Source organism: Gouania willdenowi, chromosome 24, assembly GCF_900634775.1.
Source record: "Gouania willdenowi chromosome 24, fGouWil2.1, whole genome shotgun sequence".
Lineage (NCBI taxonomy): Eukaryota > Metazoa > Chordata > Actinopteri > Blenniiformes > Gobiesocidae > Gouania > Gouania willdenowi.
The window spans coordinates 8,438,599-8,457,407 of NC_041066.1; the positions used below are offsets into that span (position 1 = coordinate 8,438,599).

The 18,809-nt window shown below is 37.2% G+C and overlaps 2 protein-coding genes across 3 annotated transcripts in view; one reads left to right on the forward strand and one right to left on the reverse strand.

The window, feature by feature from the left end:
• Positions 1 to 39: 39 nt before the first annotated feature.
• Positions 40 to 9,625, reverse strand: riox1 (ribosomal oxygenase 1). Of its 2 annotated transcripts, none has more exons than XM_028439590.1 (14): positions 9,485 to 9,625; positions 8,091 to 8,383; positions 7,230 to 7,329; positions 6,737 to 6,850; positions 4,278 to 4,384; positions 4,095 to 4,202; positions 3,198 to 3,232; positions 2,929 to 3,107; positions 1,912 to 2,016; positions 1,682 to 1,823; positions 602 to 722; positions 423 to 522; positions 269 to 355; positions 40 to 167 (listed from the first exon to the last, which is right to left on the reverse strand). In XM_028439590.1, exons 1-14 carry the CDS (start codon positions 9,572 to 9,574, stop codon positions 108 to 110), a joined length of 1,641 nt encoding a protein of 546 aa, XP_028295391.1. In that variant the 5' UTR covers positions 9,575 to 9,625; the 3' UTR covers positions 40 to 107. The 2 variants fall into 2 exon arrangements, with proteins under 2 accessions (XP_028295391.1, XP_028295390.1); XM_028439589.1 differs by having other exon boundaries at positions 8,091 to 8,386; positions 9,485 to 9,624.
• An 831-nt stretch (positions 9,626 to 10,456) lies between these two features.
• Positions 10,457 to 18,809, forward strand: part of extl3 (exostosin-like glycosyltransferase 3) — a 37,774-nt gene continuing 29,421 nt past the window's right edge. The window contains exon 1 of the mRNA XM_028439742.1: positions 10,457 to 10,605. The gene's annotated coding sequence lies outside the window, so the exon portion shown is untranslated. The remainder of the gene's footprint in view (positions 10,606 to 18,809) is intronic.

The window sequence follows — 18,809 nt, forward strand, 5'->3', positions numbered from 1 at the left end:
AAGCTCTCAATGGTTATTTATTTACTTCAGACCACAACAGTTATTCAAAAATGTGTTTATTTGATGCATCGCTTTTCATTGACGACCACAGTGAACTTGTGTTGTCACTACAGAGGCGCTTCAGTGTGAATAATCCCATTTTCAAAAAGCAGTTCAGTCAAAGAGATCTGGAAAAAGAATAGCAAACTTCACTATGTGAAGCTAATACAGCGATCCACTTCCTGTCTGTTGTTATAATGCTGTGGCTGACGTATGGAGAACAACCTACCCTGTCCTGCACTGAGTCACATGGTAAGCTCTCTACTGTCACAAAATCAGGATAGGAATGGATGAGGTACTCCACAGCATCTGTGTGCTAAAAAGAGAAACAGCACCATCATAAGGATGCTGCGTGTAAAGCAGATAAAAACAGTCAACGTTACCTCAGTTTTAACTTCAAAACTTTGGGGTTCCTCTTTATGGTAAACTCTGGAGTTGTTGGTAGTGTAGTACAGATGAACTGCTTCTCCATCACTGCACAACCTGACAGGAAATAAAAGTTTAAATCAATCAAATAAAACATGATTTCAGGAGCACCTTTGAAAATTCAACTATTTTCTACCGTGCACATCCAGCACGAAGGATCCTGACTCTGGTCTGGGTGGTGATTTGTGCCCCCACACCCTTCACTCTTCCATCCTCCCATCGTGCTGGGGCTCCCTGGACACTGCTGGCTAACTCGTCTGTGGGTAAAGGCATGGTTGGGGTCAATACCATTTTTAAATTACAATTACTTCTTTAATTATCCATGTTCAATTACAAGCAGTTTTTTTTTCCAATTACCATTAAAATTACAATTTTATCTATGAAGGTCAATTTAAATTACATTCTCAATTCCTGAAGTTTAATTACATTATTTAATAAATAGCCCCATAAAACACATCCTTCCTCTTGTGTTAGCATCTCTTATGATAATGGATCAGTTTTGACTAGGATTGGCGTCAATTACATTTTTAAATTACAATTACGGCTTCAATTATCTAATTACAACTCAATTATGATTACAGTGACTGGCATTTTTGCCAATTAAAATAACAATTGTTATTTTTCCCCGTAAGTAGATTTCAATTACGTTCTCAATTAATGAAGTTAAAATTCAATTAATCACAATTACTGAGCCTTTAATAAATAACTCCATGAAACGTATCCTTCCTCTTCTGTCAGCATCTCCTATGATAACGTGTCAGTTTTGACCCATTCAAACCAGCTGTAAAATACACTAAAAAATGTTACCCATCATGCAATTTGTTTTTCATGTCTTGGTTACCATATTAGGCTTCCTAGTACATGAAAATATTGGTATTCATATTTTTGGTGTGGACGTCTGAGCCTTTTTTTTGTCAGTATACACCTCAATTACATTTTTTTTTTAAATGATAAAATGATCACGAGAGCTGACGGGTAGTGGGAAAAGTTTATGAAATGTAATTTAACAATTGTGAAGTACGTATGTGTAAGCCATAGAATTACGACCTGGTTCCACAGTTTTTATAGAATTTCCATGCCAAATACAATTAAAAAGTTAATTATCTGAACTTAATTACAATTCAAATTGAATTACAACAACAACAGATTTTTCCAATTAGGATTGAGCCCACCCCTGGGTGAAGGCGTACATTTTCAGCTGGTGGTGTGCCTGTACCTGCAGTGAGAACGGGAGGCAGGCAGTCATGCAGGAAGTCTCTGGCCTTCTGGTCCACTGCTGCATCCACTGGGGCGTAATTAGAGAGCTTCTTCATCAGCGTCTCGATTTGGGAGAAGAATTTTCCTCGGCGTGGATCGTCCTTCATGAGAGAGACACCAAACTCATTCACACTGAAGACAACATTGTAGTAGTGGGTGTAACTTATTTATTCTATATCAAAGTTTTACCTTGTCTGAGTTCTGTACGCCCATGTATGTCAGGTAATCCAGAGGTAAACCTCGTCTAAAGTCCACATCTTCCTCTATTGCGATTTCTAAGGCTGCTGGAACCAGCTGGGAAGAAAAAATATATCATAATTTCACCATTTTATACATAAATTTGGATTTATTTATTTAAAATTTCTTTATGTTGTTACAACTTTTAAGTTTAATATTAAGGCTGTTCCAAAGGGAGACCCCACAAACTGAGATGCACATGCTTTTCAAGGTTGTCCAAAATGTTCTCTTACTTAAAAAGTAACCAAACTAGGAGGGAAATTAAAAAAATACCTTGATTATGGGCGGGGCTCCCGGAGCAGTTAAGACTCGCCCAGTCTATACTATAAAATCTCCAATGAACAATCTATGCTATGCTAACTAGCTACTCAATACTTACTATAGCCCTCTATTCACTCTTCTCTACCACAATTTTTATCAAAGTGGCGGGGCTAACAGTGCTTATATGTGATGCAAGATGGTCCCAAAACATTACGATCTTGCTGTCAGCCAATAGCAAAAATCAACTGTAACAGCCGGGCATAATAGAGGGCAGTCAACAGCACTACTTCATACACAAATACATTTATATTCAGCAGAAAAACAGGGGTTTTTTGGGGTTCAGTTACTCTAAGTTCAATTTCCCTCACAAATCACACTCCCCTTGTCTTCTGATGTACACTGACTTTATTCTGGTTAAACAGAGTTTCTTAAACTTTGATTCTCTTTGACAGGAACACTTAAAATAAATGTACCATTAGTACCTTTATACGATGCATACATCCTTCTTTTCTCTCAGAAAGACCATAACATTTGTAGGCACTGATAAAACACAGAATAAGTTATTCTCCTAAATTATTTTACAAAGAAGGTTGAAGATATTTCTGGAAATTAAATTGTCCATCTTTTCAAAGGTTCTCTATAAATCTCTCAGACTATGCCAGATGATTGTATCTTTTAGTTCCCCCCTTTGATTAGTGATTGCTTTACCTTGTGCAGCAGATCTCCCCAGCTGTTCTTCTGGTAGGAGGAGATGGTGATGTGCAGAGAGTGGGCGTCGGGCAGACAGTTTCCCTGATGGATGAAACCTCGAGGGAAGTAAAGGAGATCTCCAGCTTCCAGCACCACATCCAGGATGGGCTTTCCGATGTCGGCCTGCTTAAAGTTTGCTGCGTAGTAAACAGTGAGCAGTCATTGCTTATTAAAGTATTACCACTGAGCCATGATGACTATGTTTAAACATCTGTATCTCTACTTACGACTGGAAAGGACAGGCAACACTTCGTCTTCTGATCTACAATGTGAAGAACATTTTTTTCACTCACTAATCCCACAGGAGTAGGAGCTAAGTAGTGAAACTTAGGCTGTGTCCAAATAGTCCCTCCTATCTCCTTTCCTATCCACTGTTCCTTCACCCCCGGAAGTGTTTAAGTGGTGGCCATGATAAAGAACGTATGAGTTCTCTTTAAGCTCAAGAAAAGAGGCTCAATGCTTCCTTTTTTACCTCTTTTAGCCTAGGAAACACTGATGCATCCTTTACCAAAAAGATGAGATATTGCTGACCCACAATTTCTTGCGGAAACAACATTTAAAGGGAAACGCACACCTGAGCGTTTATATCAGAGATTATGTAAATTGCCAATGCAATAATATGCTTTGAACAACTTCAAACAATCTCAAACCCATATATTATTATATATGAGACATATTGTCAGATTATAACTGATATAAAACAGACACTCTGTGGTTCAAGAAAAAGGGATCAGTGACATTTTAGCCACATTATGTTTTATTCAGCATAATTCATATTTTTAGTTTTACTTTTGTTCCTCATAGCATCTTTTCCTTTGATTTATATCAGTGGAAACTGTTATAAATGTGCTCTATATATATATATATAAAGTGCTTTTAGTCCATTTTCGGAAATTTGTGGGTTTTTTTTACACGGCAGATGTCACTAAACTTCGCGACCGTCTGAGTATTACGTCACCTAGTGGAAGTGCGTCGGATTGTCAAAACAAATGTGATGGCCTTTCCCTAACTCCTCTCCTTTAACCCTGTGACGTCATCCATGGGGTTATAGAAAAGTGGATAGGAAAGGAGATAGGAAGGACTATTTGGACGCAGCCTTGGACTTGAATGGTTTCTGCTCGTACCTTGGGTTGTAAACCCTCCAATGTTTCTTCCCCTCCAGCTGAACAATAAACGCCTCGATGTCGTCATAGTGTGGAGCAAAGCCTTGTGTTTGTGCTGGTGTCAGATATCTGTTACACATGAGCCATGCTCAAACTCAAACTGAAGTCCCAAAGCGAGATGTTTCCAGTGGGATTGGTACTCACACGTTGGCTCCTGCCATGCTGCCAAACCGCTCCTGGAGGATGGACAGCACATTCCAAACCGTGGAGGAAAAAGCCTGAGGGTTCAACATGCGGAGGGAGCAGCCGCTCTGTGGGAGGAAGACAGAGAAGACAGAGCTGGACAAAAGGCCACAAACACAAAATGTAACATTTTTGTGTTGTTAAGCAAGGATTAAAACCATACGTTGTAAGTTCAGATGTGACTGTACAATGTGCGTTCGACCATATTCACGCAAGCTTCGGTATTTATCAATTGAGATGTGAGCATACGTTACGATCAGACCTCACATCAGGTCTGAGCTTTTCTGAGTGAGCACTGCTTCTCCTCTGCATTGGACCGGGGGGAATGCTGCTGTGAATCATTAATGTTATTAAAATGTAAATTATACCTTAAACTATATCAGCGATGTGATGAAGTATAGGTGAAATTGGGACACATACAAGGGACAACATTTATTCATTTTAAAGGTGCAGTCCGTAACTCTTATAAAAGTGACTTTTTGTCACATTTACTAAAGCTGTCACTATGTAAGGACAGCTTTTCATCAAACTAGTAGTTTGTGTGAAAAAAAACAGACCCATTGAGTCCCCTCTGCTGCTCCAGCAGCCTTTGGCAGATTGCCAGAATGCACCGCGACCGAGCAAAAAGAACCAATCAGAGCCAGGATTGTGTGATGGACTGTCTGACAGCTGTTGCCCACAGCCTCCGCCCCTTTCAGGTGGCTGGAGCGTCATCTTTTTTACAGTGTATGGTCTGGAGAAGTAGAAGATGGAATCAGCAACTTTTCTGCTTGTGATTACTGCTGCTTGATTTACATTATGTTTGATTTGTAATTGTTGCACTAAAACTCTGTAGTGCATGTGTTTGTTCGCGTGCGCGCTACTCTCACCGCAGCCTCCGTGTGGGCTGCTGTGAGTGATACAGTGTTGCTGCTGCTGCTGATAAGATTGGTGTGTGCATATTGAAGAGAGAGAAGTGCTGCAGTAATATGTTTTTAACAGTGCATGTTATATTACTGTGATGTTGAGTCGGGCTAACGTTAGCTTGTTAGCTGAGGAAGGGACTTTGGAAAGTTTGGAGGCAGGGCAAGAGAGCAGCGGGGAGGGAGGGATCTGAAAGTTGCGGACTGCACCTTTAAGGCTTTTTTTTTTGAAAGGGTTCCTTTAATTTATTTTAGTGTGTTATTCATTGCCTAAAGCATGTGGACAAGTGATGCTGATATAAACAGTATTTTTCCGTGTGATTCTCCAGAATATCTGCTTTGAAACTGTTTGCAACGCACACAGGGGGGCAGATGTCACCTATGAGTAGGGATGTAACGATTAATCGTAAGGCAGTTAAAAATCGATTCATAGGTATCACGGTTCACATCGATACTGTGAAAATTGAATCGCAGTACTTTTTTTTAAACAGCAGAGGGCGCTATATATCCTTCTCTTGTCCAGAAGTGTTGGCGACGGGCGGAATCTGCTACTACTTTCTTTCTGGCCGCCTTCTACTCTTAAACATGTTCATAAATGATTTCTTACCCCTTTAGCACCGAAAGAATATCTGTAATATTACGTAAATATCTGTAAGAGTCACGTTTTTCTATTAGCTCTGTCTACTAGCACATAGCATCTCTTCTTCACTGCTCGAATTTCTGCATGCCAACCGACCACAGGATTACCAGCGCCCTCTGCTGGTCCAAACAAATATCTGACGTAAATACAGTGAAATGACTTTTTTTTTTTTTAAAAGTCCAATTATTAAGGCACAAAATACATTTTCAGTTGCACTTTTAAAAAGAAGAATATTTTGCAGTTTTGCATTGTTTATTATAGAACCAGAATTTAAACTAATAGGCTTCTTCTTCATTTGTATTATTCCTTTATTTATTTCATTCAAGATTTATTTTTTGTTAAATTGCATTGTTTTGAATAGTTTATCAAGGGATTATTTTGACAATGAAAATAAAAGGAAAATAGTACAGTATTTTCCCAAAAAAAAAAGGAATATTTTTCAGTCATTTATGTACAGTCCCATTTTGTAAAATAAAAGTGAGAGAATCGTATCGTGAACCCAGGAGTTGAGTGAATCGTTACACCCCTACCAATGAGCGCCTTTATATGGTGTCTAACAGCATAACACTGCAAAACTATACCTTTCAATCCAGTTTTCACACTGTCAAAAAGCACATCTTTGTTTTGCTCCACCTCAGATGTGAGGATTTCCTTTCTTTTTTTTTGCCAGTGGGCGGGGCCTCCGAACCAGGAAGATTTAAGGGAGTAACGTCAATGACGATCGAACACAATTTCTACGCTGGGATTGGTCAAATACGTATGTTTCATAAATCACATTGGTCCTGTCGTACGACCAAATGTGAACTCCGTTTCACACAAGGTTGATAATTAAGGACCAATAATACTTTCATCAAAGGGAAAGTTCATGGTTTCCTCACCTCATAGAAGTCCCACACAGTAAACGGCCGAGCTCTCCCTGGAGGATTGTGCGTTTCTCTTTTCCCGTTTGTGTAGCTGGTGACATCCAGGTTTACTCCGTACTGAACGTACTCCTGAAGCCAAACAACACAAACGGCTCATCTGGAGTCCAGAGACATAGCAAATGCATACATACTGTAGATAGTGTTATAAAAATAGCTTTTGTCTCACTAAATAACACATTATATCTGATCACAACAATTTATTTTTAAATCTAATCCTCATTAAAAAAAATAATTCCCTTTTTATACTCAATTTCATCCAGAAAGCAGTAATGTTGCTTCACAATAAAAAAAAAGTACAGGCACTAAACAATATAATTCACTCAGTCAGGTTGCATCTAAAGACTCCAACTAAGCCAACTGATGTTTTTGTGCTGTGTAGGACACCTGTAACCTAGCACAAAAAGGTCATACTGTGTTTTTTATCCGACAGGCACCTTTTACAGCTTACCTCTCTCAATATGCGATCAAACTCTGCTGTGGAGAACAATCCCTTGTAGTAATCAGGCTTGTTGCGTTGAACAAAAATTGGCTTCTTTTCCCATGTATCCCTGAGGAAAAAATAGGTTTTTAAAAACATGGCATTATCAATTTGTACCCACCAAACAGCCCTGACCTAAATTATCCGAGTAAAAGGCAGAACAAGCTTTATTTTGAAAATCATTAAATGCCTTTCTATACTGAAAATTAGAACCTAGGGCTGGACAAAAAAATTTATTTAATCGATTTATCGAATTTGTAGCTAAAAACGATTTTTGTTTTGCAAATTCGAGTTGAAAAAAAAAGTTAATTTAATTCAATTATTTTTTTCTTCCCCCCACCAGTTTTTTCTGACTTTTTCGCATTCCGTCCTTGTGGGTTACCGTAGCTCGATGTGAGACAGCCTCCTCTTTGTTTACCCTTTGAGTAGATTATACTGTATGTGTGCCATAGGCACGTTTAATGTGTTATTCACACTATGCTGAGATGCTAAGGAAAAAGTTTTTTTTTTTTTTATTGTAATGTTATATGTTATAAAATATGTAGTTATCTGATTTCTTAATCAGAAAATTTAAGCTACTGTGAAGTTGCTGTTGCACTTTTACATTTTTTAGGCTAAATTGTCCAGCCCTAATAGAACCTCATTTTTAGAAATTCAGGGAAATCAAACCTGAGCAAAGTTAACAAAGATATAAACAAACTCAAAGTGATGTATGTAGAAAATGTTTTCTAGTCTGATAAAACTATTTTTTAACTTCAGTTATTTTATTTCCATGTTGTAGTTTTTTTTGGTCCAAAACACCAATGTTGAGTGATAAATGATGCTGGACACCTGAAAAAGGTCTGAGCAGGGATGGGGCGAATGAGCCACTCAAACAACCGCTTCGCCCTCTCCATGCTGTTGTTAATTTGTGTTAAGTCAGACAGCAGATCTTCAAGCAGCGGTCCAGCGACCCTCTCTGGGACATTTGTTCTATTCACGCTCGGCTCTCCGTTTGCAACCTTCTGAATCTTCTTTCTCATCATCTTCTTTGTATTTTTCTTCTCAGCTTTCATTGGACTTTTCGGTTTGGCTGATGCGATCATGTTGTCTCTTTTCCTCTTCTTCTTTTTTCTTTCCACCACCTGCTAAATGAATGACAATATTAACCAATATTAATGAAAAGACCTGCAGGCATAAATCATTTTTTCAACCAATTCATTAGTCGACCGTTTTTATTCATTTAAAGGATTGTTTTAATAGGTGAAAAACATGCGAAAAAGACACATTCAAAAATATTTAAAAAGAAAATTGTCCAGGAATGGTCTAGATTTACAACCATTAAAGTAAGAGGATCTATTAAACCAGAAGTTCCCAACCTTTTTCAGGTTGTGACCCCATTTTGATAATAAAACAAATAAATTAAAAAAATTAAAAATAGATTTTTAGATAATTTTTACTCTAGTTTTTTTTTTTTTTTAATCAATTTCTAACATATCAGGCGACCACATTTTAATTCCAGGCGACCCCACAAGGGATCCCGACCCCAAGGATGAAAACCACTGTATTAAGCCATTATTGGCATAATACATTCAAAAGTATATTTAACAAAAATGGCATTTACAACTCACTAACATTACACACACAGTTATATTGTAAAAGCTTGTATACAACTTAACTTTACACAAAATGTTCAACGTGTGTGCATCACATCCTGTAATAAATTATGTACGCAACATTTAGATTCAGAAAAAATGTTATTAAAGTAACAGAAGGACCAATTTTAGCTAAAAAGAATTTATAACACAACTTAACAGTCAATTTCCTCAAGGGCAGCAGTCCTTTGTGTTTTAGACATAGTTTAGAGAAGCATATAACTGGTTTCTAAAGGGACTGCTTCACAAATGATCCTTATCAAAGGAGGATCTACCTCAACCTGAAGAATCTACTTCTTATTTATCATTGGTTGGACACGAAAATGTATAATTAGTAAGAAAAATAAAACATAACAAGTGTAAAGTTCAACCTATAAACATTACAAACCCAGGACCACAGCTATCTGTGTAACTGTACCTCATCTTTAGGTTCATATTGTATCTAAACCTGATAATTACATTAATAGACCCTCTGCCTGGTCCGATTTGGACCACTAACCCCATGTTGGACACCATATAAAGCCCCGCGGCTGGGACACAATCGATGACTCTTGCCACTAAATGCTCCCGCAGTATTTGATTAACTTTTACCGGTAATGGAGGCTTCTTAGCGGTAGAAGGTCCGTTTTCAGTCGGTAACATTTGGTAAAGAGCAAATGCTGACATGTGTTTCGGCTCCATGTTGATGACGTAATCAAACTGCGACTGAGGGGGAAAAAACAAGCAGAATCTTCTTCTATTATCTGCAAACAGTGCTTCAGTGTTTGGCTGCTATCGCCACCTAGCGGCTCAGGTAGAAGCTCCAGGAATATTCATGACTTCCAAAACTGTAGTAGCCCACTTGAGAAATGAAGAAAATGGGAAATAACTACAATTTTGTGTTTATCTGTGTCTAAAATGTTATCTTATTTTTCCCCATTAAAACGATTTTGCTCATTTTGAAATGTCTCGTAATGTATCATTCCTTCTTATTTGGTAAACATTAAAAGCATCCCCCATTTTAAATACATACTGCCAGCCATGCTGGATTTATCAGTAGACTTACTTTATAATACTTCTTTTGAAGATTCTTGCAGCACATAAAGTACAAATGATTGCAGCATGTAATGGAACTCTTACTTGTATTAATAAAAATGAAAATATTAAAAGCAGGGGTTCTCAACTGGTCTCACCCTGGGACCCACATTTTTCCAAGATCATTCAATTGTGACTCACTTTTTTAGAAATCAACCAACCATTTTTGAGTCCCGACCCACAAGTTGAGAATAACTGGTAAAAGGACGGAAAAAGACATAACATAAATTAAATAATATGTATTACCAATAATAAAAAAAAACAACAATATTTTATTTGTATGTATTTAGAATGTGGACATTCATTTGTTTTCCAAAATCAGTTTTTATAATAAAAATATGTAAAAATGTTATTTTTTATCATTATTATTATCGCTAACGCTATTATATAAAATGTGTCAGTGTCACGTGTTGAACGCCAGAGGGCGCCCTTATCTCACGTGCGCTGTGGGCTCGTGTCGACATCATTTCCCACAATGCTTTGCAGCGAGCAGTCGGTGCTGTTTGTCTTACCGTCGCTTCAACGCTGCAGCTTTTAATGGCTGCTTTACCAACGGCTGTATAACAGGAGCCTGGAATCCGTACACGACCAACGCAGGCACCCTGACCTGGGTTTTACAGACCCGGACCAGGACCGCGGTGAGTAGCCGAGGCTAGCGTCTCTCTGACAGAGCACAGACCACCACTGGTTAGCAGAGGGGCTAATTGGCCAGATGAGACCCCCGGTGCTGTGTGTGTTCAAACTGAGGTCCATTGTCCGTCTGCTGGACAGCAGCTCGACGTCCTCTGGTCCTCGCTATCTGCTGACAGTTGAGCTAAATCAGTATTAATGTCCTACCTCACGGTAAAGATGCTGTTTTAGGTTTGCTCTGCTTCAGTCTGAAGACCATTCCGTATCATCACGTATTGTCGACTTATTTTTCTGATTCAATGACCGAGAATGGAAGTGTCCAAACTCATAAACATTTCCATATAATATCCAAATCCTCCATGAGCTAAATTTACTAGTCTTGTATATACATTTCTTAATAGGAATTATAAACTAGTCGTGTATATAACATATGTTCTTATATTATTACCACAAATATTCAAAATATGTGCACATTTATTTAAAAAAAAAAAAAAAAAAAAGACAGAAGTGTATTTTTGAAGGATTTTATTCTTTAAAGCCATGGGAAGCAGTCATCTTCTGCCGGATGTGACATGAAATTGTTGATTCTCGTACAATGTTTACATTGGTATCTACCACGTTTCTTTGATGATTTTTTTTAATTTAGTTTATTTGTCATGCTTTTCTCCACATTTTTTTTTTTTTTTTTTTTGTAATATTGTGTTACTTGTGTAAAAGTTCCTTATGAAGCCGTTATTGGGAGCTCTCGTTGTGCAGCGGAGCCGCCACAGACGGCAATCGTCTGCCCTGTTCACATACGTGCAATATTAGTGAGAAGGAGAGAAAGTGGACTTATTGGGAGACGAGTCTGGGACTTTTAAGGGTGCTTTCACACATACCTCTTTGATCGGCACCATGCTTTGCTTCCTCGGATACTCTGGTCTTTTTGTGATATGTGAAAGGTCACTGGAACTCTGGTGCGTAGCCAACAAGCGAACTCTGGTTCTGAAAAATGGAGGTCTCGGTTAGGCTCAAGCGAAGCATGGTGCGGACTTTAAACATGTGAGAAAACAACCAGGACCAAATATAGGACTTTACATTGAAGCGCATTTGTAACGGGGCAACCCCATCAGTGACAGCTCAGCGGCACACAAACAAACACGTCACATTTCATCTCTGTGTTTATGTAGCGCATTAGCGCAGGTTGTGGCAACGTGTGATTATGGGTTATTTTTAATTGTTATTTATGACATTTCTGCGGGGATTGTTTTAGGATTTCCTTTGGAAAACATTGGAAGAGAGACCAAATATAGGACGTGGTGGCGCGACTGTCAGTACTAGTGACATGGCAGTGCCACATCGTCACGGCATTGGAGGCTGAAGTATTCTGTCCAGTCGGCGACCGACCGGTTCGCCTGTGTGACGTAGTTCAGAAAGTTTGGTGTGCTTGGCAAATAAGATAAGTGAAACTGGACCGGACCAAGTTAAAATGCAACAATGTTGCAGATTCACCGCCTGAATCGTACCGAGTCCACCGGCCTATATGTGTGAAAGCACCCTAAGTGATTTAGAGGAACACATTTATTTTGCGTTACGAGTTATTCTGCTCTGCCTTTACCATTCTGTAAAGCACACAAAAACCTACAACAACCTTTTGAAAGTCATGCAAGTTATATTAACGCCGAGTAAATAACATAACTGTCTGAAAAATTGACCAGTGTAGGGCCCTATAAAGTCCGGTTAAACGCGGAAATGGACAGAATCGGCATGAAACGCCGTCACAGTGGGAACTTCCAGTTTACAAAATAAGTCCGTTGGAGCAACGTTATTAGAATGTTAGATTCGAACAACATCTCATCCGAGCTACAGAAGATAGGACAATTTAAATTAGGTTAATTTAAACTAAGTTGATTAAAACTTAATCAATAAACCTGATCAGATTCAGTAAACTATTGATCCCTGAGAGAAATTGGGTGACATTAATGCTGTTGTCATACATCTTTATATGACAGATAAATAATTAAAAGGAGCAGTCATAATAATTCATGTCACTACAACTTATATCTACCTTTTAATTGTATCTTACTTTATTTTTGACATACATTTTTGTTTAATTTTGTTTTTTTCGTATTTATTTTGTTTCCTCACAGGAGTTAAAAACTAATATTTTCTTTAAAAAATGCTAAATATTTCAAAAAAAAAAAAAGGAATTTAAAAAATTAAAGTGGAAAAAACAGAATTTGGGAAAAAAGATTAAAAAAAAAAGATTTTATAGGGCCCTACCAGTTCTGTAAATAATTAACAGTTGTGTGGTAAGTTCTGCTACCTTCAGAGGTCATCTCAACCATTCAGTGCAACCTGTTACTTCAATGTTTGACAAACTATTGTTTGAACAAGGGCTGCTTTTTATGGCCAAAATAAATCATTTTATATGCTTGTGAATAAAACTCAATTATTTTATTTTCATTTCATTTTTAAAAGAAACAACAAAGAAGAAAATTATTCATGAAAAGTTTAGCTTTACTGTCACTGAAATCCTTCATGATTTTGATATGTTGATATCCAGTGACTTGCCGTCAGGGTAGGCAAGGTAGGCAGTGCCTACCCAAGGGTGAATTGATATTTTGATTATTTGTTTTAATTATAATATGATTATAAATTATTTATTTTTCAATTTCCAATAGTCTGCAGTACTTATAAGTTTGAAAGTGTCAGCATTTTGCACCGTCTCACTCCATTGTATGCAGGAGGAGGCCACGCCCTCTTCCAGAAGCACATTGCTGCTTTGCCTCTGTTCCCATAGCGTGTTTTAATGTGTTTGCGCATGCGCAGTCGGTTCCCCAAGATGAAAACCATTTATTGTACATAACCCGCGCTATGCTAAATGTTATACGTAAGTTCAGAGTGCATTAGTGAATTGATCCAGCGTGGCCGCTGCTACGTTCTCTAGTTAGTGGGCGGGATAACACTACAGTCAGGGTGACAGCGCTAGAGATGATAAAGAAACTTTCTTTTGAGGACATAACGACAACTTTTAAAAGATGGGAGACAAACACCTGAGCTACCAGACCTTCAGCAAAGGAAAAGTCAAAATGTTTCATAATTGCCACAGTGAATGGTACAAAAGGAAGGATTGGCTTTGTGGATGCACCTCACTGAGGCTGTTCTGAGTTGTTGTCATTTTTTTTGTTTCCAACACTAACAATGGATGCACTCTCGTGTCATGAGATATATTTCTTGTTGGGAGAGTATGGAGGCTATATTAAACAATTGTTTGTTTCTTTAATGGTGTTTTACGATGTTGATTTTGTTAGATTTACACTTGCCAGCAGAAACATATGGAATTGCCATTGGTGGTATTGGTGGTCTACCCTAGTGGTCACTGCACGTCACTGTTGATATTTGTCTGTATTGTCAGGATAAGTTCCCATTTGAAATTTCATTTTCAATGTCACTTCAAATGTCGACTAAAATTAGCTTTCACTTCTCTGTGTGCGTATATAAAAAGACAAGAGGAAGCAAGCTTGTAAACAGACGATCACAGGTTCGAATCCAACCTAGGTCTTCAGGGTGTTGAGCAAGTACCTTAACTGTAACTGCTGGTGTTGTATGCCATTTTGAACCAAAGCGTCTGCAAAATGATATTGTAATAGGACTGAATGACCATAATCTAAATAAAACATAAAGCTTATGTGACTACATAAAGTGCTTTAAAATTTCTACTTCTAAAATGTTTACTTTGTACTTTATAATATAGCGATCCTTTTTAATTCTCCTTCAATTTCTCACCATAAATACTATTAGGCCAAAGACAAAACACACAAAGAAACCTCAAAGTAATTCCAGGCACAACTGAATAGGAATTCAGATCAATGATGATGATCAGTATTTAAAAATCACTCTAATATGATCACTGAGAAATGTTACAACTATGGTTGCAAAGGGGTGAGACATTTCTGGTGTATTTATTGGAATTAACCCGGAGTAAATTGGGAGTAATTAGTTTGGATTAATTTTAAATAACTATTACTGATATTTTAGATGATGCTAAACATATCCAAACACATCCCTGTGAAGGGCCAACCTTCAACTGAGTAAATTTCCCGATTTATTTATTTTTTTTCCCTGTGGAAGGTTTTCAACTTTGAAAATTGCCATAATATTTCCACTATAGTTAAAATGTTATGTTTTTTATTAGTATTTTATTTCAATTTTTTTAAATGGATGCTTGCATTTTTGTTTGGATATGATACTGTTATTTGAAATTAATTCCATCACATAATTCTCATGAAAAGCTTTTATTTTTTAACATTCCCAAAATTCTCGAGCATAAGTTCCCATCAAATTTACTGAGAATTTTGTGCCTTTTTGCCACACTAATACAACATAAATGAGCGTATTATCAGGAAAGAGTTGAGTTGTGGAGCTGAATAACGTCGGTAATTCTTATGGTGGCTAAATAAATCAGGATGAACCCCAGGCGGTTGTTTTTTTTTTTTTTTTTTCCATGTATGCCATTCTTTCGGCTTGTTTGAGGACGTGCAGAGGTTTATAGTGTGCACATCCTCCTCTGAAAAGTTCTACTAGGACCGCTTGTGGGCTTGTTCTCTTGAAATGGATAGGCAAAAGAAATGATCAGCGTTTAAATGAATTGTTTGTGAGGAACAGATGCTGCTTAAAGCTGTGCCAGAAGAGAATGCTGGGAAATGATGAACGGTTGTTCTTTTGGCAGAAGAAGCCAACAGCCTCGCTTCTATTTGGCCATTAGGATTTCACCGATAATTCATACCCGAGAAGAAGCAATATTTCCTAAAATAGAAGCATTGGAGCTCAGTTGGTGTATGTCACTGTCAGGCTGCCAGTAGAAGCCAGCTGTGACTGCAGCTGAAAATAATTGGTGTTCGGTAGGAAGTTGTCTGCTACTTTTTAGAAGAAAATGTCACAAAGTTTTACAATATTTTACTTAAAAAAGTAGAGTTAAAAAAAAATATATACATATTTATCCACAGAGTAAGCTACAAGCTCACCATAGATTGGACATGACATAAAGGGGCAGGATCGCCCTCTGCGGACGCTTGGATGTTGGGTATTTATTTTGTGGTTGTGCTCTTTAGAAATTCCCCCATGTCAGGGGCTAATCACTCTGGCTTCTATCCCATAATCCATCAGGGCCTGGAGGACGAGGCTCCCAGGCTCTGGCAGCTGTTGTCAGGTCCAATGAGTTTGTTTTGGTGATGGCAGCCTGTGAAAGAACCCTTACTGGGCTTCAGTCATGGAGTACAAGAGAATGTATTTGTTGAAGCAGAGTTTTAGTTTTTTTTCTTAAAAGTTGTGTTTGACTTTTCCTGATTACATAAGATTGTACGAAATCAATCTATGCAAGACTGCAGGTAGTAATGCTGAATGATTAACTTTAATCACATCAATATAGAGGTTTTCACTACTGTGATAACTAACCTCAGATGCTGAGGTTTTTTCTTCCATCTTCATCATTTGAGTGATATACAGGTACATCTGACAAAAAATATTGACCATTTTCATGATATTCTAATTTTTTACTCATTTCAGAAAGTCAAACCCATATATGATATAGGCTCGTGTCACAGAGTGAAATGTTTCAAGCCTTTATTTCTTAAGTTTAAATTTGGATAATTATGGCTTACAGTGTCTCGGAAAATTTGAATATTACATAAGATGAATAAAAAAAGGATATTTTACACAAATGTAAGGCTTCTGAAAAGTATGTTCATTTCTTTGACTCAATACCTGGCTGGGCCTCCTTTTGCATGAATTACTGCATCAATGCAGCGTGGCATGGAGGCAATCAACCTGTGGCACTGCTCAGGCGTAATAGAAGCCCAGGTTGCTTTGATAGCAGCCTTTAGGTCATCTTCATTCTTAGGTCCTTTTTTTCATTGATCTTATGTAATATTCAAATTTTCCGAGACACTGAATTTTGGGTTTTCATTATCTGTTAGCCATAATCATCAAAATTTCAATAAATAAAGGCTTGAAATATTTCACTTTGTCATGAGCCTGTATCATATATGGGTTTGACTTTCTGAAATGAGTGACAAAAATTATTAAACGTTTTTATGATATTCAGTTATTTTTAGATGTACCTGTATGTGTTCGCCAATCAGAATTGCCGAAAGCCGCCTTCCTGGGCTGCTGGCCAATCAGTGGACACAAGCTTTATGCACTGCAGCGAGTCTCAGTCGTGAGTGCGCTAACAACAACTACACTAGGGCCCTATCAAATGGATAAAATCGTGTTGAAACGTTGTCACCATGAGGAAAAGGACGTTTTCATATGGGGACATTTTTCTGGGGAGCGCTCATTAGGTGCACCGCCCTCCCCTGTTCTCTTATGGCCGCTTCAAACACCACCTAGACCGAAACACCGTCTAAACTGCCAAAAAAACAATGCAAATCATCACTGACTCCTAAAGCAGAGCCACCAGTGCTTGCTTAACCTTAATGTGTCTCTGAAGCTTTGTCCGTTTCCCCTCAACATCTAATCAGAGCTACAGAAGATCAGTGGGAAAAGTTGTTCTGTTGTGTGGACTAGACCATCAATGCCAGGGATTGTGGAGTCTGAAACATCTAGATTAATAATAACTTCTTATACTGTAAAGTATTCTGCTCCCTAGTGGTGAAATAACTGATGCATCCTTGTGTCCATTTAATTTTGTGTAATTATTATGGTCTGGAATGATGTCATCGGAACCTTTTAAATTATGTTGATCAAAACTTAATCAATGAACCTGATCTGCTTCAGTAAACCATTGATCCCGAGGGGGAATTGCAATCGGGTGACATTAATGCTGTTCTCAACTTGTCATGCATCTTTATATGACATTTAAATAAATAAAAAGGAGCAGTCAGAATAATCCATGTCACTACAACTTATATCTACATTTTAATTGTATCTTTACTTAGTTTTTATTTTGTTTCTTCACAGGAGTTAAAAACTAATATTTTCTGAAAAAATTGATTTAATATTTAAAAATAAATAAATAATTGAAATAATATGGAAGTCACAGGAGCACCTTCAGCACCAGGCTGATCTTACCACAGTGCTCCACAGAACGCCACAGGAAATCATATCTGCCTGTGGCGATCACACTCTACAATTCATCACGGTAACCTCACAGCTTTGATAGTTGTAAATATCTGCATTATATTTGTATTATAATTTTCTTATTTATCTTATTTTATTGTTTACTACTGTAATGTGTGTGTGTCTAATCCTTAGTCTTACTTAATAATATACTTAAACATTCATTCTTTCTGTCTTCTTTGTTTAGCGTTTATTCTTTTTATTAATAATATTTATTGAGCGGCTGTAACAAAAGTAATTTCTCCCTGGAATAAATAAAGGACTTGATTATGGTTCTTTGCCGTGAATCTGACGATATCAAACGATTCACGATTTGCGTGTCACGGTACGATATATCCCAATCCTAAACAATACGATATAAATCACAATATCAATAATTACAAATTTCACCTTGACAAGTACCAAATGGTATGAAATACAATGTATTTATTTATTTTTAAACTTGCAAGGGCAAGTACATGGTAATATATATAAAAAACAAGTAGTATGTTTATCGAACTGTCAAATTACATTTTTCAAAAAAGTTTATATTTTGATTCTACAATACATTTTGATTCTGTTACATTCTTAAATTCTTTAAAAACACTTAACCACATACATTAAAGTATCTAATATGTTTAATGAAAATAAATTACAATCAACTTCCAAGCTAAAATGCATTGAAAAGTGATTTATTTCACGTGCTATGCATATGTTAGCGCAATGGAATATTTTTTCCCCAAACATGATTACAAAAATTGATTTGGACATTTTTTGGATTGATACAATAAGCGCGTGGTGAAATATCGTGATGTATTGCTAAATCAAGTTTTCTTATACCCTTACTAGTGGTACAATTATTTATTTATTTATTTTTTTTGTCATTTTTCTGCATTTTCACATCTTTATTAAATACTGTTAATAGTTAGGTACCATTTTAAAAAGCCAACATGTTATACTTGTTAGTTGGAACATTTCACATCCTCCTGTGTTTGGCTTCACATACAGTACCTGCACTTAAAAACTCTCATTAAAAACAAGTTTTTAAACAAGTCACTCAGTGCTGAGGTCTTTTATTTGTTCAAATGTAATGTTACCCTGTGGAAGTTATATGTGGAGTACTAGTTAATAT

Excerpts from the sequence above, each read along its gene's own strand:
- riox1 (XM_028439589.1), bottom strand. The coding sequence starts at position 9,574 with ATGGAGCCGAAACACATGTCAGCATTTGCTCTTTACCAAATGTTACCG. Across the intron at positions 1,824-1,911 it reads GCGTACAGAACTCAGACAAG|GACGATCCACGCCGAGGAAA; the intron begins GTAAAACTTTGA and ends TCTCTCATGAAG. Across the intron at positions 723-1,681 it reads GCCTCCCGTTCTCACTGCAG|ACGAGTTAGCCAGCAGTGTC; the intron begins GTACAGGCACAC and ends CTTTACCCACAG.